The sequence below is a fragment of the Cucurbitaria berberidis genome, assembly GCF_010015615.1.
Source record: "Cucurbitaria berberidis CBS 394.84 unplaced genomic scaffold K460scaffold_4, whole genome shotgun sequence".
NCBI lineage: Eukaryota > Fungi > Ascomycota > Dothideomycetes > Pleosporales > Cucurbitariaceae > Cucurbitaria > Cucurbitaria berberidis.
In genome coordinates this window covers 3303684-3324547 of record NW_024468938.1, presented here as the reverse complement: position 1 = coordinate 3324547, position 20864 = coordinate 3303684, and the positions used below count along the sequence as shown (strand labels likewise).

The 20864-nt window shown below is 53.5% G+C and overlaps 7 protein-coding genes across 7 annotated transcripts; 4 read left to right on the top strand and 3 right to left on the bottom strand.

Moving 5' to 3' along the window:
• Positions 1-817: 817 nt before the first annotated feature.
• On the top strand, positions 818-4744 carry K460DRAFT_287323 (asparaginyl-tRNA synthetase; the record flags this gene model as incomplete). The annotated part of the gene is made up of 10 exons (XM_040928954.1): positions 818-1137; positions 1191-1308; positions 1374-2407; positions 3533-3602; positions 3651-3686; positions 3746-3878; positions 3932-4030; positions 4080-4136; positions 4184-4628; positions 4678-4744. The coding sequence occupies 10 exons, from the start codon at positions 818-820 to the stop codon at positions 4742-4744; spliced, it is 2379 nt and encodes a 792-aa protein (XP_040786461.1).
• A 721-nt stretch (positions 4745-5465) lies between these two features.
• Positions 5466-7933, top strand: K460DRAFT_288329 (AAA-domain-containing protein; the record flags this gene model as incomplete). Its single annotated transcript, XM_040929042.1, has 3 exons — positions 5466-5543; positions 5604-7650; positions 7713-7933. 3 exons carry the CDS (start codon positions 5466-5468, stop codon positions 7931-7933), a joined length of 2346 nt encoding a protein of 781 aa, XP_040786460.1.
• A 237-nt stretch (positions 7934-8170) lies between these two features.
• On the top strand, positions 8171-9479 carry K460DRAFT_433673 (Tat binding protein 1-interacting; the record flags this gene model as incomplete). Its single annotated transcript, XM_040938372.1, has 5 exons — positions 8171-8243; positions 8315-8380; positions 8414-8494; positions 8545-8573; positions 8627-9479. 5 exons carry the CDS (start codon positions 8171-8173, stop codon positions 9029-9031), a joined length of 654 nt encoding a protein of 217 aa, XP_040786459.1. The 3' UTR covers positions 9032-9479.
• A 73-nt stretch (positions 9480-9552) lies between these two features.
• On the bottom strand, positions 9553-11552 carry K460DRAFT_357561 (autophagy-related protein 22-2; the record flags this gene model as incomplete). Its single annotated transcript, XM_040932042.1, has 2 exons — positions 9553-11169; positions 11307-11552. 2 exons carry the CDS (start codon positions 11550-11552, stop codon positions 9553-9555), a joined length of 1863 nt encoding a protein of 620 aa, XP_040786458.1.
• Positions 11553-12557: 1005 nt separating this feature from the next.
• K460DRAFT_288756 (MED14-domain-containing protein) lies at positions 12558-15872 on the top strand (the record flags this gene model as incomplete). Its single annotated transcript, XM_040929069.1, has 2 exons — positions 12558-12654; positions 12712-15872. The coding sequence occupies 2 exons, from the start codon at positions 12558-12560 to the stop codon at positions 15870-15872; spliced, it is 3258 nt and encodes a 1085-aa protein (XP_040786457.1).
• A 1449-nt stretch (positions 15873-17321) lies between these two features.
• Positions 17322-18181, bottom strand: K460DRAFT_368758 (uncharacterized protein). The gene is made up of 2 exons (XM_040933840.1): positions 18064-18181; positions 17322-17993 (listed from the first exon to the last, which is right to left on the bottom strand). Exon 2 carries the CDS (start codon positions 17965-17967, stop codon positions 17431-17433), a length of 537 nt encoding a protein of 178 aa, XP_040786456.1. The 5' UTR covers positions 17968-17993; positions 18064-18181; the 3' UTR covers positions 17322-17430.
• A 410-nt stretch (positions 18182-18591) lies between these two features.
• K460DRAFT_153712 (uncharacterized protein) lies at positions 18592-20280 on the bottom strand. The gene is made up of 2 exons (XM_040926828.1): positions 19140-20280; positions 18592-19091 (listed from the first exon to the last, which is right to left on the bottom strand). The coding sequence occupies exons 1-2, from the start codon at positions 20245-20247 to the stop codon at positions 18637-18639; spliced, it is 1563 nt and encodes a 520-aa protein (XP_040786455.1). The 5' UTR covers positions 20248-20280; the 3' UTR covers positions 18592-18636.
• Between the last annotated feature and the right edge of the window lie 584 nt (positions 20281-20864).

The following is a 20864-nucleotide window of genomic DNA, read 5'->3' as shown; positions in this document are numbered from 1 at the left end:
CTTGAAGGCGACGGTTGAACCCACAGCGATGCCAGGCACTTGAAGCCACCGAACGCGTGTCGGTAGTGCGAGGGCTGTTGGAGCAGGGATGAGCATCAGGTCGATCGTCGAGGCCTCGAAGCGATCTGCACATCGGTGGCGGAGGTCGGAGATCTCTGGCGGGCGTGCTGGTCACTACGGTCATGACAGCTGCAAACTGAGATCCTGCACGAGATAGCGTTGCAGCGGTAGCATCGGCACCACGACCCGGATGCAGGGTAAATGCACTGGCACTGAGATCGGATGAATGATGGTCTGACGATGGACTTCTTCGCCGCCACCAAGTCACACAACCCTGGCGGCGCCCACGTAGCGAGCAAGTCCGTTCAAGCCACTAGGATAACGGGTCCATGCTTCCAGGGCGTTGCTGTGCACGATGAAGGCAGAGCGAGAAACGGGCGGTCGACAGCTGTGGCGTTGGCGTCGCTGTGCTTTTTAGTGTGCAAAGACGTACTGTAGCCAATGGGGGTAGCGAGGAGCAGCGAGACGGCGCCCGCTAGGGCAATCGGATCTGGTGCCCTGGCCCGCATCTTGTGCTCTTTGACCATCTGCCTTGGAATCTCAGTTGTCTCATCAGCAAGGGGCGGATGTGTTACGTTGGATGTGTTACGATTGACGGGTAAACGAGTACGAGGATGTGGAGATGCTAGCGCATGTGGCCCAAGCTCCGGCTTTCCTTTTCAAAGTTTCGACGACGACATTGACTGTGTGCTGCCTTACGCTCCACCGCGCGCTTTTCAGTGGCTGATTGCTTCTGCCGTCCGCGTAAATGAGCCGGATGCTGCCTGTTCGAAGGAGTATCTTCCGTCCCCATTTGCTACTGCCTCGTCGGGAAACGATTGCCCCTTCGGCGCATGCGTTATCTCCATGTCGTCCACGCTGCAGCTCAACCTTTTGCCCTACTAATATCGCTGAGTTGCTAAGGCCGTCCCCACTCGCGTCCTCCTCGCAGCGCACTCCACCCGATGGGGAGACGCTGTCGATCAATGGCTACGTACGAACCGTCCGGAAGCAGAAGCGCATTGCCTTTGCTGCCATAGGAGATGGTTCGACCTTGCAGACAGTGCAGGCTGTCTTGGCGCCGCAACTTGCAGAAGGGTCAGTGGAATAGCGTAATACACATCTGCAGGCTGCTGACGTGTGGCCATCAGACTCTCGACGGGTGTTGCAGTAGCAGTCACCGGGAAATGGACACCATCACCAGGCCAAGAGCAATCCCATGAGCTCCAGGTGGAGAGCGTTCGAGTACTGGGAGAGAATGATGCTACAGTAAGTTGATCCAACCCAGGATCCCAATTGCAGTCAAAGATCTGATTTTGCACTCCCCAATCCAGACGTATCCCATACAAAAGAAATATCAGTCACCTGAATTCCTGCGCACTCTGCCCCATCTGCGAAGCCGACTGCCTTTCAACTCCTTGATCCTGCGGCTGCGGTCGTTGGTTACTGCTCAAGTAACCAACTACTTCGCCAAACATGATTTCGTCCAATGTCATCCACCAATCATCACATCGTCCGACTGCGAGGGTGCAGGAGAGGTGTTCACTGTTGCGCCCGAAGCTTCGTCCACGTCGAGCCAGCAGTCATCGGACCAAGTGAAACAACACGAAGACCTCTACTTTGGATCTCCCAAATATCTAACAGTGTCGAGTCAGCTTCATCTCGAGGCCTTGGCCCTGTCTGTGAATAAGGTATGGGCTTTATCCCCGACTTTCCGCGCAGAGAAGAGTGACACTGCCCGTCACCTAAGCGAATTCTACATGCTCGAAGCGGAGCTGGCCTTCGTGGAGGATGTAAAGGACGTCATGGATGTTGTGGAAGACATGTTGCGCGCCATTGCGACCGAGCTACAATCTTCAACCGTAGGCCAAGAGCTGCTCGAGGCCCGAGAACGAGAGCAGGAACAGGAAGGCGCATCCTTGTCACACAGAACACTCGCACAACGGTGGCAAGGACTTGTAGACGGACCGTGGCCCCGAATCACATACGACGAGGCGATACAGCACCTCAAAGACGCAGTGACTCAAGGCAAGGCAGAATTTGAGTTTGCCCCTGGTCATGAAGACGGGCTCCAGACAGAGCACGAGCGGTATCTGGCTGAAAGCCATGGACGAGGGGGACCGATCTTTGTGACCGACTACCCGCGCAACATTAAGCCATTCTACATGGCGCCGTCAACTGATTTGACACCGGAAGGACAAACTGCCTCAACCGTCGCATGCTTCGATCTTCTTGTGCCAGAGATCTGTGAGCTGGTCGGAGGTTCTATGCGTGAACATCGATTACCAGAACTGTTGGAATCCATGAGAGAGCACGGGTTTGAAGCGCCAGATGGCAACACCGAGGCAACAGAAGGGTCCCTGCAGTGGTATGTAGACCTGCGACGATACGGCAGCGTGCCGCATGGAGGCTTTGGTTTAGGGTACGACCGTCTCATGTGCTACCTTTCTGGCGTTTCGAATATCAGAGACGTCGTCAGCTTTCCTCGATGGTATAAGCGGTGCGACTGTTGATGTGCAAAGCCCCGGTGTCCAGATCACGGCTCGCCAGCTGTTCACGATAGTATCGCGATGTAACGTGCTCTCACGGACTGGACGGCGACTGTGGCCCGTTGTGGGTCGTCATGTTCTGACATGCGTTGTACTTGTAAGATAGCGAGGCCGCCTGTACAGTACGTGCCTTTTGCCTGTGTAGAAACTTCTTCTGTAGTCACATCTTGGACCCGGGGAGCTTCGCTACATACGGATAGCGGTGTAGGGATCATGCAGTTCGAGTTCGTATTGCAACACCTGTTCAATCATATAGTATACTTCACACCCCCCCTTTAACTAAGGAGCAAATAGCGGTTGGCAAGATGATCTGATAAGATTTCTCCCCTCCAAGCCCGTGCATGTTGCCCCCTCATTCCACGAGAGGCCCGCGGGAAGTCCGCGGGAAGTCCTTCGAACTTTCTGTAATGAAGCACATTTCCGGCGCGCAAATTGAGATTCGTAGTGCCGCTGGTCCCGAGTCTGGGGGGTAAAAGAGTGCAGCGCGTGATCAGGGACAGATCCACATGGAGATGAGAACGGCGATTAGTGTCGGCGATGGCATCTCAAGTCCGGCATCGCTGCTAAAAACCACGGCTACGTAGGGTGGTAAAGTCACTCTGGTCTAGTCTGACGGCGGGTCGGTGCGGTGCTCGGTTCAAATCATTTTGCCCAAGCGCGCCTAGGCCAATGTGCTTTGCAAACAAAAGTAACACCTCCAACATCATTCTTCACCCATTGCCTCCTCATCACAATCGTCGCCCTCGCGAGCACCCCTGCGGCGCCAATCTACCGTCCCGAGAACAACACACCCACAATCGCCAACCTGGAAACCGCCGCACTAGCACCTGGTCGTCTTATGGCGACCCATGACCACCCAGCACTACCTCACGAAGAAGAACACGAGTACAGCTCCTCTGCTCCCACTTTGACCGCGGAACTCCCGTCGCTGACTTGGGCACCAGCTATGAAGCATTACCGCCAAACTTTTCTTTATCCGCGAACATGCTTGCGGGCGCGTTCGCGGGCATCGCCGTACGCCCCAAAGTCGCCATCCATGTGCGCTGGCTAACTTGACGGTAGGAGCATTCAGTGATGTATCCAGTTGACCTTCTCAAGGTATGGCAGCCTCTCCTCGAGCCACACGTCTTATGGCCGATGCGCTGACTTCCGGAAAGACCAGAATGCAGATTGTCAACCCCTCCCCGAGCGCCATGTACAGTGGCATATCGAACGCCATGGTCACGATTTCACGGGCAGAAGGCTTCAGCACACTATGGAGAGGATTGTCGAGTGTCGTAATGGGTGCAGGTCGGTCAATCTAGCTGGCATGCCAAACCGGGCGGAACTGATCGCTTACCCAGGACCCGCGCATGCCGTCTATTTCGCCTCCTATGAAGCCACGAAGCATGCGCTCGGTGGAAATGAAGGAGGCAGCGAGGAGCACCATCCCTTCGCGGCAGGTGCGCAAAGTCTACTGATACACTGAAGGGAGGCACTAACCGGGAACAGCGGCCAGCGGCGCAGCGGCCACAATCTCCAGCGATGCGCTGATGAACCCGTTCGATGGTAGGTGGAGCGACTTGATCAGCGCGTGCGCATGCTGAACATGGCAGTCATCAAGCAACGCATGCAATTGCACGGCTCAATCTACAAGTCGGTTCCTCAATGCGCCCAACAGGTCTTCCGCACCGAGGGCATTGGCGCATTCTACATTTCATACCCTACGACGCTGTGCATGACGGTGCCTTTCACGGCCCTCCAATTTATGGCATACGAGTCCATGTCCAAGGTCATGAACCCGACCGGCCGCTACGATCCCTACACACACTGCTTCGCAGGCGGAATAGCTGGTGGTTTCGCAGCGGGGCTTACCACGCCCCTGGACGTCATCAAGACATTACTGCAGACACGAGGAAACGCAACGGATGCAGAGCTCAGGAACGTGTCAGGCCTGTTGCAGGCGGCAAAGATCATTCACCAAAGAGAAGGATATAAGGGGTACTTCCGCGGCCTGAAACCCCGAATCATCACAACAATGCCCAGCACTGCGATTTGCTGGTGAGTGCAGCTCGGATCGTTCCACGAGACGATAATCTAACTTGACCAGGTCCGCATACGAAATGGCGAAAGCCTTCTTCATTCGCCGCAGCACCAACTCTGCCACGGCCATATAGCGACTGATCGTTTCGTTTAGAGATTTTTCTACCCGCCTTGACATGCCGCTCATATACCACGATATGTGCATACGCAATCGGACGATATATACACGGTCCCACGGATCAGAGGGCCATCGCACTTTGGGATCTAGAGCAAGGTCTGGTATTTCGTGTCATGAAAAGTGATGTTGCTACACCTTGAACTTTTTTTATAGTCATAGAGGCTTCAGGCTTTGGCCAATTGAGAGGATCATGTGGCGGCGTATGGGATATTTTGACTACGCTGGGCGCATTCACAGTCAGCGCAGATATGTTTGTACCATAGGGGAATCTAGCGTTGGCGTTCATCCTTCATGCCTTTGCTCTTCGGGTTCAGAAGAGGTGCGTAATCGATAAACATGGACCTAGCTTAGCTTCTCAATCCGACCCGCACATGCACATGTTCATCCTTTGGAAGATGACTTATTACTGAGGGCATTCCCTCTCTCTCCTGTGTTTTGAAGGTCTTAGGCTAGAATTACATGTGGCTGTAGTAACACGCGTCCTGTCTAGTCGCACATGCAGCTCCTCGCCTCCGACAACGCGAATGGCAGCTACGTCACTCACAAGCGCGAACCAAGACCGGCGCATTCGACAGACGGAGACCCAAACAACACTCTGGACCTGCTCATGAGACTGTCTTTCTAGTCTATATACCCTTTCCCCAAACACTGGGTGCGCACTATTGATGCTCTCTGCTATGCGCGCCAATACGACGCAAAAAGCCTACGATGAGGCATTCCTAGCTTGCTCCACCGCGGTGTACTTTGAAAGCCAGGTTAGAGCCCAACTACTCAAACAATGTGACTTTGACACAAGACTGACGGATAAATTGCAGAATAACGAGCAGGAAGCCCTTCGCTCATGGAAGACGGCCCTCGACCACATCTACTACCATAATGCCCGCCGCAACCCCACCACGTATCGCCCCGCGTCTGAGACCGAGAAGGCTCTCCTGGAGTCGTTACGCCAGCTGGAACTGCAATGCAAGGAGCGAGTAGACTTGCTGGAAACATTAAAACGGAGTCGAGAGGAGTCGAAGGAGAGCCTGGCCTTGCCAGCCCAAAATGCAAAAGCCCCCACTCCGCCTCTTCACGGCGTCCCCGTCACCTCAAGCTATACAGAGGGTTCTTCCGCCTGGCTGGGAGGCGGATCAGTACCTCCTATAGATTACACCGACCTTTCTAGGCCGCCCCCTCTACCGTATCGCCCCGCAATGGCACCGCGAAAGAGCTCGGGCACTGGGTCTGCGCGAGACAACAGTCTGACACAGACCCGAAGTGCCTCTACGTTGGCGCCGGGCACAGCTGAAGAGAAAACGTCACGAACACCATCGCCTGAGAAGAAAGGTAGGATGTTGCGGACCTTGAGGCCTGGACGGGACAGCAGGGCCTCATCATCAAAACTACCAAGCTCGTTGAGAAGTCGTCCAGAGGCTTCCAAGGCTGCCACTCAGGCGTGGAGCTTCAAAACTACACCGACCACTGGCAGGCCGAGTCTGGGTGTACCGACTTCTTCGACAGCTTCAGCCCGATCATCAATAGACAGACCAGCTATTGAGAGGCCATGCACGCAACCGCAATCACCTTTCTATTTCCAAGCTGGGGAAGTCTCAGCGTCGGCTGCATACACATCTCCAGCCCTTGGCAGCGGAGGCGATCCTGAGCCAACGAGATCTGCAGTTGAGAGACCAGCGCCACCAATAACTCGGAAGTCTGTAGACTCAAGCAGAGTACCTAATAATCAGGGAAACAGCACAGCATTGCCGTCCTACCGGAAAGAGTATCCTCCAACTACACTAAACCCACGTTCACTGGCAGCTTCCGCGGCTGCCCGCTCGTACAGCGACCATGGAACAGAAGAAAAGACCCGGCCGTCATGGGATCCAGCTACACGAAGACTGGTACCTACGACTACTACCAATAATAATATGCAAGCTCGGAACATGCCGCAACGAGAGCCCCATGAGCCAGTGACACTAGAAGAAGACGAGGATGTAATAAAGTCCCAGCCACCTCCGGCTCGGAAAGGCAGGGCCAGAGGCGATTCAATGCGCGCAGATCTACCCCCCACTCCTAAAACGGTTGTAGCCGAACCAGAGGAAGAGCCCGAAGAAGAGACGGATGAGTGGAAAAGGCGAACAGAAGATATCATGAAGAACCTGCCTCGGGGCGTCGACAAGCAAGCCGCGCAGCAAATCTTGAATGAGATAGTCATCCAAGGGGACGAAGTACACTGGGACGACGTAGCTGGTCTGGACATTGCAAAGTCAGCACTCAAAGAGACCGTGGTTTATCCATTTCTGAGACCAGACTTGTTCATGGGGTTGAGGGAACCCGCAAGGGGCATGCTTCTATTCGGGCCACCGGGTACTGGAAAGACGATGCTAGCAAGAGCGGTAGCAACAGAGTCAAAGTCTACATTTTTTGCAATCTCTGCGAGTAGCCTTACCTCGAAGTTCCTCGGTGAGTCGGAGAAGCTCGTCCGTGCTCTTTTCCAGCTCGCAAAAATGCTTGCACCGTCAATTATTTTTGTGGATGAGATCGACTCTCTTCTCTCATCGCGCTCAGGCGGCGAGCACGAAGCGACACGCCGCATCAAGACGGAGTTTTTAATTCAGTGGTCCGACTTACAGAAAGCTGCTGCTGGAAGGGACCTGAGTAAGGAGGAGAGGGAGAAGGGTGATGCAACTCGAGTGCTCGTGCTGGCGGCCACGAATTTACCATGGGCCATTGACGAGGCAGCGAGGCGAAGGTTCGTCCGACGGCAGTACATTCCACTGCCGGAAGACTGGGTTCGGAAGCAGCAAGTCAATACATTGCTAAGTCATCAAAAACATGAGCTTAGTGAGAGGGACCTGGATCGGCTGGTCCAGCTCACTGAAGGTACGTTCACTCCGAGTGCTCCCAGACTTGATCTTCAGCGACATGAATTGATACTGGTCTAGGTTTCTCTGGTTCTGACATCACTGCACTCGCGAAAGACGCTGCAATGGGCCCTTTGCGCTCACTCGGCGAGAAGTTGTTGTCCATGACGATGGATCAGATACGACCGATACAATACCAGGACTTTATAGCTAGCTTGCAGACGATCAGGCCCTCTGTGAGCAAGCAAGGCTTGAAGGAGTTCGAGGACTGGGCGAGGGAATTCGGAGAGCGGGGAGGATGAACGATCAACGAACTACACTGCACAACAGTTACTTCAAGGGAGATAAAAAAACGTTTCAAACCTTGACTGGAAAACTTTGCCGCCAGTGTCCTCTTCTCTGCGTTTGAGGGTGCCGTCCCTACCTGCTTGGGTCGGTGGATGGTTCCTTCCTCCTGAAGAGCGCCGTGACGCTATCCCAATATAGCAACTTAACATTCTCACTACACATCTCACCACGCCTAACCCTCATTACACGCAATGGCACCGCGAAAGAAGACGGAAGAGAAGGCATCGGCTAACGAGGCCGCCGATATGGTTCTGCACTACTTGCGTACGTCTCTCACCAGTCGTCATAGCGCTCATCCTGGGCGAAGGTCATTTTTCAATGCTAACAATGGATAGGCCGGCAGAACCGCCCGTACTCGGCTATCGACGTGTCTGCAAACTTGCACAACAAGGTGACGAAAGGTGTGTAAGTCGCGCGTATTGTTGCCTTTTCAGTGGTTGATCATGGCACAGCTGCCGCGGCAAAGGTTCTCAAAGACCTCCACGAGCAGAAGCAGATCGAGGGACGGCCAGCTGGTGAGTGAGCTCGCTCCTGCATTCTTCCTAAACTAGCTGACATGATTCAGGCAAGCAGATTGTCTACCACGCCCTTCAGGTGGCCGAGCCCGCTTGTTCCAACCCAACGAAGCATACTAACGCTCACCGCAGAACGCAGAAGACTCATGCACCCCCGAACAACTTGCTGCCCTTGACGCCCAAATCACCGACCTCCGCACCAACACTACCAATCTCCTTGGCACTATAAAGATCCTCCGCAGCACACTCTCCTCCCTCAACTCTACGCTGAGCACCACCGACCTTGTTTCCAACGTGCATGCCCTCGAGTCCGAGCAGGTCGAGATCCTTGCGCGGCTGGAAAATTTGAAGGCAGGCAAGGCAAAGAAAGTGACCGAGGTGGAGCGAATGGACGTGGAGAGGCAGTGGAAGAAGGGTGTCGGTGTTGCGAAGAGGAGGGAAAAGATTGCGAGGGAGATGTGGAAGCTGATTGCTGACCAGCTGCCGGATCAGGAGCTTAGGGAGGAGCTCAGGGAGGCGTTTGACTTGGATGGGTAGGGTGAGTGATGGTGATAAGCTAGCACCTGTCAAGATGGCGGAAGAGAGAATAGTCTGCATGTGAGCAGAGACCATCAATGCAATTGAGCTCCAAAGAAATTGCTAAACTGGACCCAACGCCGCGCTAGTCACGCAAAACAAAACAGCACAGTATCAACACGCAGCCTTGGTATCCAAACAAAGAAGTAAACGCCTCTCCAATGCAAATGCAAGCAGATGCCGATCGATGAGAATGCAATGCTACGCTACAGGACCCTTGGAAGCCCAAGCCAGTCCTCACGAGCGCTGATACGAATACGAGTCTTGCAGATCATCTCTAATGTCTTGGGACAAATTATCGTCGTCTTCTCCCAGGTGAGCATCTTGTGCTCGTGACAGCTCTTCCAGCGTTTTAGCTAGCGCAATGCCCTCTGCGCGGCCGCGGTCAACGTCAACAAGCATCATAATGGGCAAGGGGAGGCCAATTAAAACGGCAAGAAACCAGAATGCCTAAAATGGTGGTCAGTAAGGTTTCCCATCATTTATAGTTTAGCGTGAATAAGGTTCCAGATGGGAGCACTTGCAGGTCTAATCTCGCCATACGCATCGGTGATAGCGCCAACAATGGCGGGACCAAATATACTGCTTCCTTTGTCTGTGATGGCGTATAGTGCGTAGAAAGCTGCTTCGTAGCCCGGCGGGATCAGCTCGCCAAACAGCGCCCTACAGTAACTGCTCAAACCGCCGAGCACGAAGCCATAGACAGCACCGAGTGGATACATCTCCCATTGTTGCTGCAGGCCCAGGTATCCAAGACGCTGGACCGCAGGGACATAACCGAGTAAGCCGTAGATGGGGATTACTTCAAAGAGCAAGATGCATGAGAGGATGGTCTGCGTCGGGGAGAGGCGCAGGTAGAGGGACAGGCGCGACCAGAGGAAGGCGCCGAGAACGCCGCAGACGGTTGCTATTACATTAATGAGCGCAAGCATGGCGTAGGACATGCCCAAGGTAGTCTTTGCAAACAGGACAGCCGTCCCGCTCACCGTAGCTATGCTGTCTGACAGCAAGAACCAGGCAGCGAGGAAGAGCAACACGTCCTTGAGATGTCGGGCGTGTGTAGCTGTCCTGCCCAGCGACTTCCACGAATAGGTAAAGTAGGCAAGCAAAGTACGGAAATTCGATGCATGTGCGCCGATGTGCAATGGTGGCCCTGGACGTGGGCGGAGCCATCGTGCTGTTGGCAAAGTGAAGATGAACCACCATGCGCCTATGATGAACAGCACTAGTCGAAGACCAAAGTTGGAGGACTGGAATGCGATGACGACAAAGATTCCAAGTGTTTGGACGAGCAGCGCGGCGATGTATCCAATCGCAATTCCGTATGAGGAGATCTTGGTGGAGAGGGCGAGCTCCTGGGATGGCGCCGCTCGGCTCTTTGCTCGTGGAATCGTCAGGTCGGCAGCCGAGGGGCTGCGTGGTAAGAGTGCAGTCGTTGCGTCTGCGACTTCATCGAGGACGGTTTCGCGATGGGCAAGCTGGTTTGCGTAGTGTGCTTCTCTTGCAAGTTGTTCCTCGTGCGTTTCTCCTTCTCTTCCCACATCGTCTTCCTCCTCATCTAGGTACGAGTTCCCTGAACTTGAGCCGGCGTACTTGACGGTAGGGTGGAATCGGACCAGCAGCGGTAGGAAACTGTTTAGCAGCACGAAACTTGCGCCAAAGCATGTATTCGCAATAATGGCCAGTACAGCACCCAGGATGTATACTTTCGGCACAACAGGCAGGAACAGCATGGTTGCTATGCTCCCTATGAATGCGAACCATAGCAGCAGTGTTTTCCTAAACCTGCCGTGGTCTGCTGCGCCGCTCATGCTGATAATCAACAAAGCCTGGATCAAGACGGATATGCTAAACGTGTACATGGCGAAGCTTGCGGTGTTGATCTCGATGCCGAGTATGTGGACGACACACTGTCCCTTTTCTGGATTGGGCTTGAAGAGGGCCTCGAGGGAGGCTGTGGAGAAGGATGGGGGAGGGTGGATGGTTGGCCGTGAGGCTTTGCAAGGTGTAGAGGGGTCGGAGAGGAGGACGCCATTTTCACGCGCGAGCTGCTCGAGGGTCACTGGTATGAAGGACCCGATGCCACAGACTACAAAGACCTGGGAAGGTTAGTCGGTGCTTTGCGCAGTTATGTACGTTGGCGAGGGGTGGAGCTAGCTAATCAGCTGTCGCAAAGAGATAGCAGACAGAAGTGTTATCAGAGTTGGAGGCTAGTGGTAAGAGAAACATGTAGTACCTCGGCAGCCCATCCATACATGTAGAAGCCTCGAAGCTCTTTGTCACTGGTCAACCTCGTGTCCTCGCCGTCGTAGTGGGGCTGCGACGTGTTGGATTCCATGTCGATGGTCTGGTCGGACAGGCTCTGCTCGTCGTCTGCCTCATTCGAGTGCGAGATGGAGGGGACCGAGAACTTGGAGTGTGTCGAGACATTGCATAGGAGCTGTGGTCGGTATGGCGGGAGTTCGGGCGCGTGCGGCGGCATGGTCAGAGGGCGCGCGCAGGGGGGGCTACTAGGCGAATTGGCCGTCGAGCTGCGTCACCACCGCGACTGAGACATGGCGAGCAGTGGGAGAAAGCGAGACGAAGAGCACAAGAAGAAGCGCAAGAAACGAATCCAAGGGTCAGGCGGAAGCATGCATGGTTAGTGACTGACTATGGGGGGGGCGGGGGGCAGAGAAGTGGAGATGCCTGGGGGGTGTGATGATGGTAGCGGACGATGCATGGATCCATGATAAGTGAAGCATTGGCGGCATGACCTGGCACCCAACAAGCTTGCTCAACTAGCTACTACTATGTGCGCGGTATAGACTATAGAGTATATGGTAGAATAGAGTAACCTAGCGACTCATGTGGGCGCGGGTTGGATCCGAGATGCTGCAGGGCCTCGGTCGTCGTGCATGGGTGGGTGGTGCTGCTGGTGCTGCTGCTGGGGAGGAGCGGTTTTGGCTGCCAAGCCGAACGTCAGGGCTCCCGGCCATCCATCTCTCGTCCTTCATTCTTCAATCTATTGCGACAACATCAACCACGCCCGCCGCCCGCGCACCCTCCATCCACACTCCACTCGACCCCATTTCGACCCCTGCGAGCGCGACTGCTGCCACAGGCCGTCCAGGCTTCCCAGTCGACCATGCGATAATCGACTGCCACCACCACTCGCATCACGCACCACACGCACGCACGCACTCTCTTTCTTTCTTTCACCTACTTCCCTCGCTCACAAAGCCCTTTCACACCCCGCCGCACCCATCCTGCGACCCACGCCATTCATTCTACAGGCCACTCTTGCTGCGCCCGTCCAACCCCTTGCGACTCGACCATCAACCAGCCCCCCAGAGGCCGCCCTCGCGCAAGACGCCGAGAATACACGACCCTACGCACACTGCACGGCTGAACCCGCTACAAGGCCGATAAGTGCGCGAACAGTGGCAGCGGCGACGGCGCCGGTGGGCTGCTGCACGGGGACCGTAGTATGCCCGGCATTCTCATCATGCATCACAGCGGGTCCGACGCATCAGCGACCCTACGAGATGGAGAGAGCAAGAAGCGCGACCACGAGGGCAAGCGGGTCAATGGTGTGCACGACGGTGCGCGCTCAGACACGCCGGCTGGAGCACCTGCTGTCAATGGAGCGCCCTCGACAGACCCCAGTGTTAATGGTGCAGCAGGTCCCTCGCTCGAGCAGTACTCGCAGCTCCCACCAGAGATTGCCCACATTTCTGCCGAAGCGTACAACCCCCTCTCGACCTTGATAGTGCGCCTTTCCCAAGAATGCTACAACGACCTAGGGGACGCACTCCAGAAGATGGCCGATATTCCGCTGGCGCAGCAGACCAACGGCGTCCTCCCAAATGGACTGGGTCCCCACGGCGCTGCAAATGGCCAGGAAAACGCAAAGGCCAACGCACAAAAGAAGATGCTTCTCATGAAGTTCGCCCAGGAGAATCGAGCCAAGTTCATCAAATTGCTCGTCCTGACTGAATGGGGAAAGAAGGCCGCCGTCGATGTCTCCAAGCTCATAGACCTGTATACGTGGACTAAGGAGCAGGACGTGCACATGCAGGCTGCAGACTTTGCAATCGACAGCATCAAAAGACACGCCAGTATCGCAAAAGAAAATAACCCTGATATTACCACGGCTTTGGAGATTCTATCCACGGGAAAGGCGTCGTGGATGCCGAGTCTGGACTATATACCCCCTGATCCCATCTCCTCGGAGCAAGCACTCAAACTCTTGCGCTACATGAATACTTCACTTTCGATTCGCCTGAACCTCCACGAAACCCTCCCGCGGCACCTCCGCAACTGGCGCATAGAGTCTGGACGGGCTACCTTCATCGTCGATGGCCAATTCGAGTTTGATGTCATCTCCTTTGTTGAAGATGCATCAGAGCAGTGGCTGTTCATTGATCTCCGGTTACTCTTCTCACCAGCGCCAGTCATCACCGTCGGCAGTCGATTTTTCATGCATCTCAAGGCCCAAGCCGACCATATCCTGCAGGAGAAGGGGCTCAGTGGCCTATTCGACTTCCTCAACAATTTCGTTTTGACCCACAAAATCTCGGTTCTCAGATCGCAGGCCTTGGGCCTTGCTCGCACGGGGTGGGCAGGCTCGCTCAAGGTCGAACCGGTGCACCGTGAGCTCGTCGTGCAATACTGGACTGGCAGGCCTGGCAAGAAGAACTGGATTGAAATTGGCATCTCAAAAAACAAGCCGAAGAACGGCAAAGTGTCGTGGCGCGGATTGCCTGTCCCTTCTCTGACGGCCCGCTGGTTCCGCCAGGGCAAAGAAGTGAAAGATGCCGATTTAAAATTTGATTGGAAAGACTTGTCGACGGAGCGAATCATCAAGCGCGTCATTGCACGGCATACCAGTGATATTCTACGATCAACACGGGGAGCTCTCAATCCGAGTGTGACGGCACATGCGTCTTTATCGGATACTGAGCCCACAGACTGCGCCCTCAAAGCCTCTCTGGGGACAAGGGCAAACTCGATGGCCGTGTCTTTAGAACCTGTGACCGGGAACTACATCTTGCAACCGGCCACGGCGCTTTCGACGAGAGCGGAGAATGCCTTTAACCAGGGCAGGGAGCCAGTGCAAATGGGCAATATACTAACGCAATTGCTCGCCGAAACCCTGCTCACCTCTATCCGGAGATATGCACAGCAACTGGGATGGCAGCCAGTCGCGAGACAGTCTCTACATTTTCAAGTAGTGAAGACGGCCGTGAAGCTGGACATGCTCCAATTTGCGCTTTACTGGCCCCGTGGCTGGTCGTCAAGCTGGGCCTTTGCCGCTATCGTAGACTCGTCAGGAGAGTCATGGTGGGTCCTCGAGATTGGTTCGAACGGAGGTACAATCGAGCATGCCGAGCAAATCAAGTTGGATAGGCCAGACGGACGCTTGTTGCCGATCGATCGCAACACGCTGGCCAGCTTAGAGAGGGTCGCTGTACAACTCCTTTCGTTCCGCGTTACTGCCCGCCAACTCGAAAAGGAGAAGAAGTCGTGCATTCTGCGATGCGAGTTTGGCCCAACAAGCGCCTCAGCCGCGGCTCAACGCATCGCTCGACGCTGGGTCCTGTACCTGCAGACGCCTGATGTCCTTGTGACCAAGCCGGGAGAAGAGCCGTGGCTGGAGTCCAACATCGCCATAACTTGCGAAGGTCTGAAAGCGGAAAGCCAAAATGTCTGGCACATTGCCACCGGTAGGATGGTCAAGTCTGCGGCCGCAGACATGCAGAAACTCATGGCTGCTTCACCACAGAGTAACTTTAGCTTTTCGGAAGACGGGAGGTTTCGAATTCTTCTATCAACGCCGTTTGGACAAGACATTCTTGGTGAGCTACGAGTACGGCTGCGAGACGTTAACCACCTTCGCTCGTTTGCGACTACCCTCCAGAAACGCCAGATGCGGCTGGGCTCGTCATCACTGCAGCGAGTACAGTTCGAATACGGCCCGTCACCGTATACCGCGGCTGTCAATTTCGGCGCTGAGAAGGAGATTTCCGTCGAATTGTCCCCGAATAACCCGCATTACCGTGTGCATAGGCTGCTCACGGAAATTGCCAACGACCGCAGCCCTTTCCTCCCTAGCGTCGACTTCGGCGACGCCAACGGCCTCGACCGCTTCTGCACCGCTCTCATCCTCACCCGCTCCCTCCTCAAAATTATGTCGGAAATTCAAGTCCGCACGCCAGGCAATGTCCGCAACCCTGCCATCCACGTCCACTCCATCTTCAAGTACCGCCTCACGTACGAAAACCCCGTCTGCACCTTCGACGTGCGTCTTCAGCCCAAGGATGACAAAGTCTACTGGTTCATTGAGGATTGCCTCAAAGCGCGCAGCATGGATACACGGCCGACGTCTGAGCGAGGACAGTACCACAGGAGGCTCGACAATCTAGTGACAAAACTCAAGGAGCTGTTTAGTGGGAAGGGGCCAGGGTGGTTTGGAACAAGGAACGGGATGATAGCCGAGTTGGATGGAGTGCCAGATGCGTTGAGGAGGCTGGATGCGTGTGTGCTGGGCTGTAAGATGGAAGGCGGGTACAAGGCGCCGCCGCCACTGGAACAACCCGCTCCACAGGGCCAGCCAAATGGCACGCAACAACAGGCCAATCAACCAGCAAGGATGCAGCAGCAAGGGCGTCCGCAACAACAGCCTCAGCCTGGCCCAGGGCAAGTGAGGAAGCAGCAACAGAACCAGCGACCACAGCCGAATGGACGACAGCCGCCTCAACAGGGGAGAGGTGGTGGTAGACCCGGCCAGTCAAAGCAGAATGTCATTGAAATTGACTGAAACCTGGACCACGACTCATCTTCCGAACATTATATGCACTATTCCCATTTCCCAAATGCATACTTTCCAGGAAGACTGCTTGGGAGGTTTATCAATGGTATCTTTTATAGCATTTGTACAGCGTGGTTGGCAGTTTATTATAATGATTCCCAAAAACTTGCGCGTTGAAGATTCTTTCGTCTCGGTTCTTATGCTTGTTCGTTTCTTTAATTTCACCCTGTAGATTTTTGGGTTGTACTGTCCGAGTGCAGTGAGTCGGCGTACTCAAGAGTCATATGCTATCATCTAATATGATACCGTGGATGTCTTCAACGTCCTGACCAGTTTTCCTTTTGATACAAATAGTGATCTGAGGACATACAGCCTGCCTCCACAGATTGGGAATGTCTAGGTATCTTCCTTCACCGTGAACCTTGACACGCTGATCGAGCTAGCCGAATTCGGCTGGTCGGGTTCGAGTATAAGCCCTCCTCTCCATCTCCTGAGGATTACAGATACGGATAGTACCATTTATCTCTTACCACAAGCCGCTGTCTGTTCGCTGCGTACCTATAACTCTCTACTACTACTAGCTAGGTCGAAACACAAATAACCCACTGACACGCTGAACAGCGGGCCAGAATTCAGGGGTCGAAGAGTACCTGTTATCATATTGCAAAAATTAATACTAAACCACAGTACAGAACGCTGGTTCGTACCTTTACGTTATTCCAAAGCAATAGTTTGCCGTTCTGATAGCTTGAAAATTTCTAGGTACTATTCTCAAGAGGCGAAATGGTTGATTCGGGGTGCTGGAAACTGGTGCGGATAAGGCCGAAGTACTTGCATGCAAACAATGATCCTTGGAGCTATCCAGTCCCTCTCAGTACAAACAGACGTTTGTGTGAGACAGACACTATAGATTAGCCTAGAGAGCTTCAAGTTTCCGGTATGTAATAATAACTGCTACAATATACCTCAAAGGCCTCCAACTCCTATTAACACTGTTAGGCGGACGGTCTAGGGAGGCAAGATGCTAATATGAGCCCGGATAGCTTTCAGCTAGCTTTTTAATAAGAATAGCAAATCTAAAAATTTGAAGCCACCCAAGACGACAGACTGCGCGTATACACTGAATCCCTAAAAACCAGCCTGGGGGTCTTCACGCCGCTTTGCAAACGAATTTGGTATTGTTGAGATGCTTAAAGCTCCCCAGCCCTTATTATCAAAGGGTTAATGGTTACGAATAGTTGTTGTGTCGGGATCACACGGACGCTTATGTAAACATGATGTTCACGCCGCTAGGGACGTCACGAACGCACTGGCGCTGTTTTGCTTTCAATGACACGACTTCGACTTTCTTATTCATCAAGGCTCACCACAAGCGCACCGATATCTTGAGGCTGCATTGTAGCACGCTGGCGACAACAATCAAAATAGAAGAACACGCATAAAGGGTATAAAAAAAACGAACTTGCACGCAATATAATAAGACTAGTATGATATTAGGCCCCCCAGATACCTCCCAGTCGTTACCGAATCGTCATATCATTGGGAACGCACTGCCAACATCTAGCAATCACGACCTGGTCATCGAGACACGGATATCGTATTGAAGAGGTCGTCCATCCTTTTCGAATGGCCCTGTGCTTTGGTTCATCTCCTGCTTCTCCCAAGGCGGATTCGCCGTCCAATTCCTCTTGTCGCCGCTAACAATCTTCCTCTTGATTTCGCGGAATCTGGCATACTCGTCCTGAGTTTCAAAAAACTCTGGTCGGTCCCAACTGTCCAGAGTACTCTTAATCGTCGTCAACGCAGCGTCGGATCGCGTCATCTTGGCGTGCAGTGTGTCCCGCTGATACCACTTCACGTCGCGCATGCTCCATATCTCAACATCGAGGGCATAGCGATACCTAATGAGCTCCCGAAGCTCTCGTATATTCTCGGCAGTTACGTATGCGATCTTCTCAGGCTGTTTCTGGAGGACCTTCTGTGGTTGTTGTCGCTGGATCGGCGGCGGTACGTGCAAGGCACTGGTTGTCGGTATTGGCGGAGGCTCGTTTGGACTTTTCGGCTTCGATTTGAAAATCCTGCTTTTCATCTCTCTCAAACCCATGGCTACAACGAGGCGGATGGGATGACCTATGCGAAGGTTGTAAGATGATTCGAAGCTTGAAGATCGTTGGCCTTGTATGACAACACACTCACATACCTGAGTATGTACTTCTTCAATTTGTTTCAGAATATACGACACGGATAATCTCGACGTAATACCGAGGAAAATGAGTGAGGCCCTGGAAGGCTGAGGGGAGGGCTCACCACGAAGGTGGTAGCGGCGCAACACACTCTTAGCATGAGCCTCCATGTTCAGCTGAGCCTACCTTAGCGCCATATTGAGCGCCTACGCCCGTAACATCGCTGTTCCGCCTGGTTTGCCTACATTTACTTCTTCGGTGGCTGTCCAATTAGGGCTACTGGTGGCGGAGCTGCAGGATGCATCACGAAGAGGCATGTTCTCGGCCTGTGGCAGGCGGGGGCCATATTCTCATCGCCTATTGCTTCTATATTTAGGTAGACTCTTTCGAGTTGGGCTAAGTCGCCGAATTCCTGCCCCCTACCCGCACCAGGTGCTGCACTTTTCGAGGATGGTTCATCAGAATAGTCCCGTGGACAGAAACGCATCCAGTGCGCGATGAGCTAGCCTGAATTCATTCAAGTACTATGGGATTGCTAATTAGTAGCTTACAGGCATCTGAAGGCATCTAGGCTATTCTATTGTCGATGGCTACGACGGGTAGGTCTCCACCAGACTTTTCCACCCGGCAACTGCTTCTCCACGCTCAAGGTCCTTGCCTTGGCTATCTCCGTATCTTTTTAGGTCTGGTCTGACTATGAGTATGAGAGATCCGGTATCGGTTCTCATTGAAGTCAGAACGTCGCCACTTCCGTTGGACAGATTTACAATCAGGCGGTACCTCTGAGAACATAACTCTAGCCAGACCTTCGCGGATAAACGCAAAATGCCTTCCAGGATTTTGCGATTCTTCGCCTCTACTGTTGCAACCCTTTGTAACGCACGCCAAACGGCGTTCACTGCTGTCGTTACAGTTTCCTCATATCCATCCTTCAGTCTACCTGGAGCTGCTGAAGGGTCTATGGCACCTAAGAAGGCTTTCGCACTCTCGTACCGACTTCTCTCTAGCTCTACCGGTACATTGGGCCATTCGTACGGAGAAACGTCTGGCTACTGGTTAAGTTGAACTGACAAGCATGGCTAAATCTGCTTACCTGGCGAGTAAATATCGATCCAATCTGCGTCAATGTCCTTACCGTCTGTGCCAAGTATTCGAAATGGCGACCGGAAAACGTGATTATATAAAACCACCCACATGGTGTTTTGAACAATTTGCTGTTTCAGCTTCCTTGTATTCTTGGGGTAAAATTGCCTCAGCTGATCCTCAGTGAACGGCCAGTCATGCTCTTTGCGAAAATCCCATTCTAATCGCGAGAAGTCTTCGATATCGTTCGCCAGCCGCAAAAAATGTCCAGAAACATCGCGATCTGTTAAGCCTTTAAAGTGTTCTCTTTGCGTCGAAGCGACCTTGAAATCCTCAATCACGGTCCGGAGCTGGGAGCTCTCCTCCTCATGTTCTTTTATAAGCTGCTCCTTCTGGGTAAGCAATTCCTTTTGAGCATTATTCTTTAGTTGTGCAATCTGTGATTCCAAGGACGATATCAGGTCTTCGTACTTTCCTCTTTCTCGCTGCAAACGGTTTTCGGACTTCTCTTCTACCTCTCTAAGCCGGCTATCATAGTCGGATTGCACCGATCTCAAACGACTGTCCAAGACACCCTTATCTCCTTCTAAGCGCTGCACAGCTGCATTCCATTGTGTTCTCTCTTGGATTATCTGTGCCTGGAGATCTTTGATGGTTTTTGCTTGTAAGGCTGAGTCATCTCGCATTTTCCTTAGCTGACCCTCGAACATCGCCTTGAGTTGATCATTCTCGCGCTGAAGGGAGCTTTGCTCCTTGCGCAACTTAGCACCATGTGAGGAGACCTGCTCACTGTTTTCGAGCCGAAGTCTATCAATCGTGCGCTTGAGCTGATCGGTGTCCTGGAGATGACGCGTCTTCAACTCCTTGTAGTCCCTGCTCCAACCAGAGAGTCGCCCTTGAGCTGCGTGCAATTCATCCTCTGTTTTGTGCAAGTCTTTCCGCATCTTCTCGGCGGTATCCAGTCGCCCCTTCGAGTCCCTCAAAGGTGCCGAAAGGCGTTCGTATTGCTCGACAAACCGAATCACTGCCTCTTCCGTCGACTCGTGCTTCGGACCTTTGAGCTCCGGGAAATTCAGCCTTGCTCGAAGAACGCAGTTTTCTATGGACTTGAACTCCATCTGGTCACTTGTAGTGAAGAGGTCTTTATTCTACGTGTCCATGGAGTCAGTACCGTTAGGTATAGGCAGTATATTGGTCTCAACTGACCTTGGCTGATGGTATTTCAGGCTGGGCCTCCTCGTTGTCGTCCAAGAATGTACTACCTGGTTGAGCAGTTGTCGAGCCGAAGCTGTCAAGATCCCGCGTATTCTGGGCTCGGTGGTCTTCTTGATCACGTACGTATGCCCCGCGAGCCGGATCCCAGCTATGGCCAACCTTTGGAGAGAAACCTTGGTCTCTCATCTGGGGTGCGGTAGAAGATACTTGGCTACGTTCTCGATGTCCGGTAGCATCCGCAGGCCGTGGTTCTGGTGAAAACGGCCTTTGTTCGTTTTGGGAAGATCCCGGCAATCGTGCCTCTCGTGTCTGTCGTCTGGGGCGATCTTTGTTTCCTAACGCCGTCGAAGCTGCAGCGACTGCTTCGGAGAACAGTCCAAATCGATGTTTTTTGCTGTTTGGTTTTGGATCGAACCCTCCTGGCCCGTCCGTTAAGTCATTGTCGGCTTGTTGTCTTTCATGCTCGTCACTGTATATCTTCCCATCTCTTCCCATCTCCCATCTCTCGCCATCTTTCCGA

Excerpts from the sequence above, each read along its gene's own strand:
- K460DRAFT_368758 (XM_040933840.1), bottom strand. The coding sequence starts at position 17,967 with ATGGGTTTGAGAGAGATGAAAAGCAGGATTTTCAAATCGAAGCCGAAA.
- K460DRAFT_153712 (XM_040926828.1), bottom strand. The coding sequence starts at position 20,247 with ATGGAGTTCAAGTCCATAGAAAACTGCGTTCTTCGAGCAAGGCTGAAT. Across the intron at positions 19,092-19,139 it reads GATCGATATTTACTCGCCAG|ACGTTTCTCCGTACGAATGG; the intron begins GTAAGCAGATTT and ends ACCAGTAGCCAG.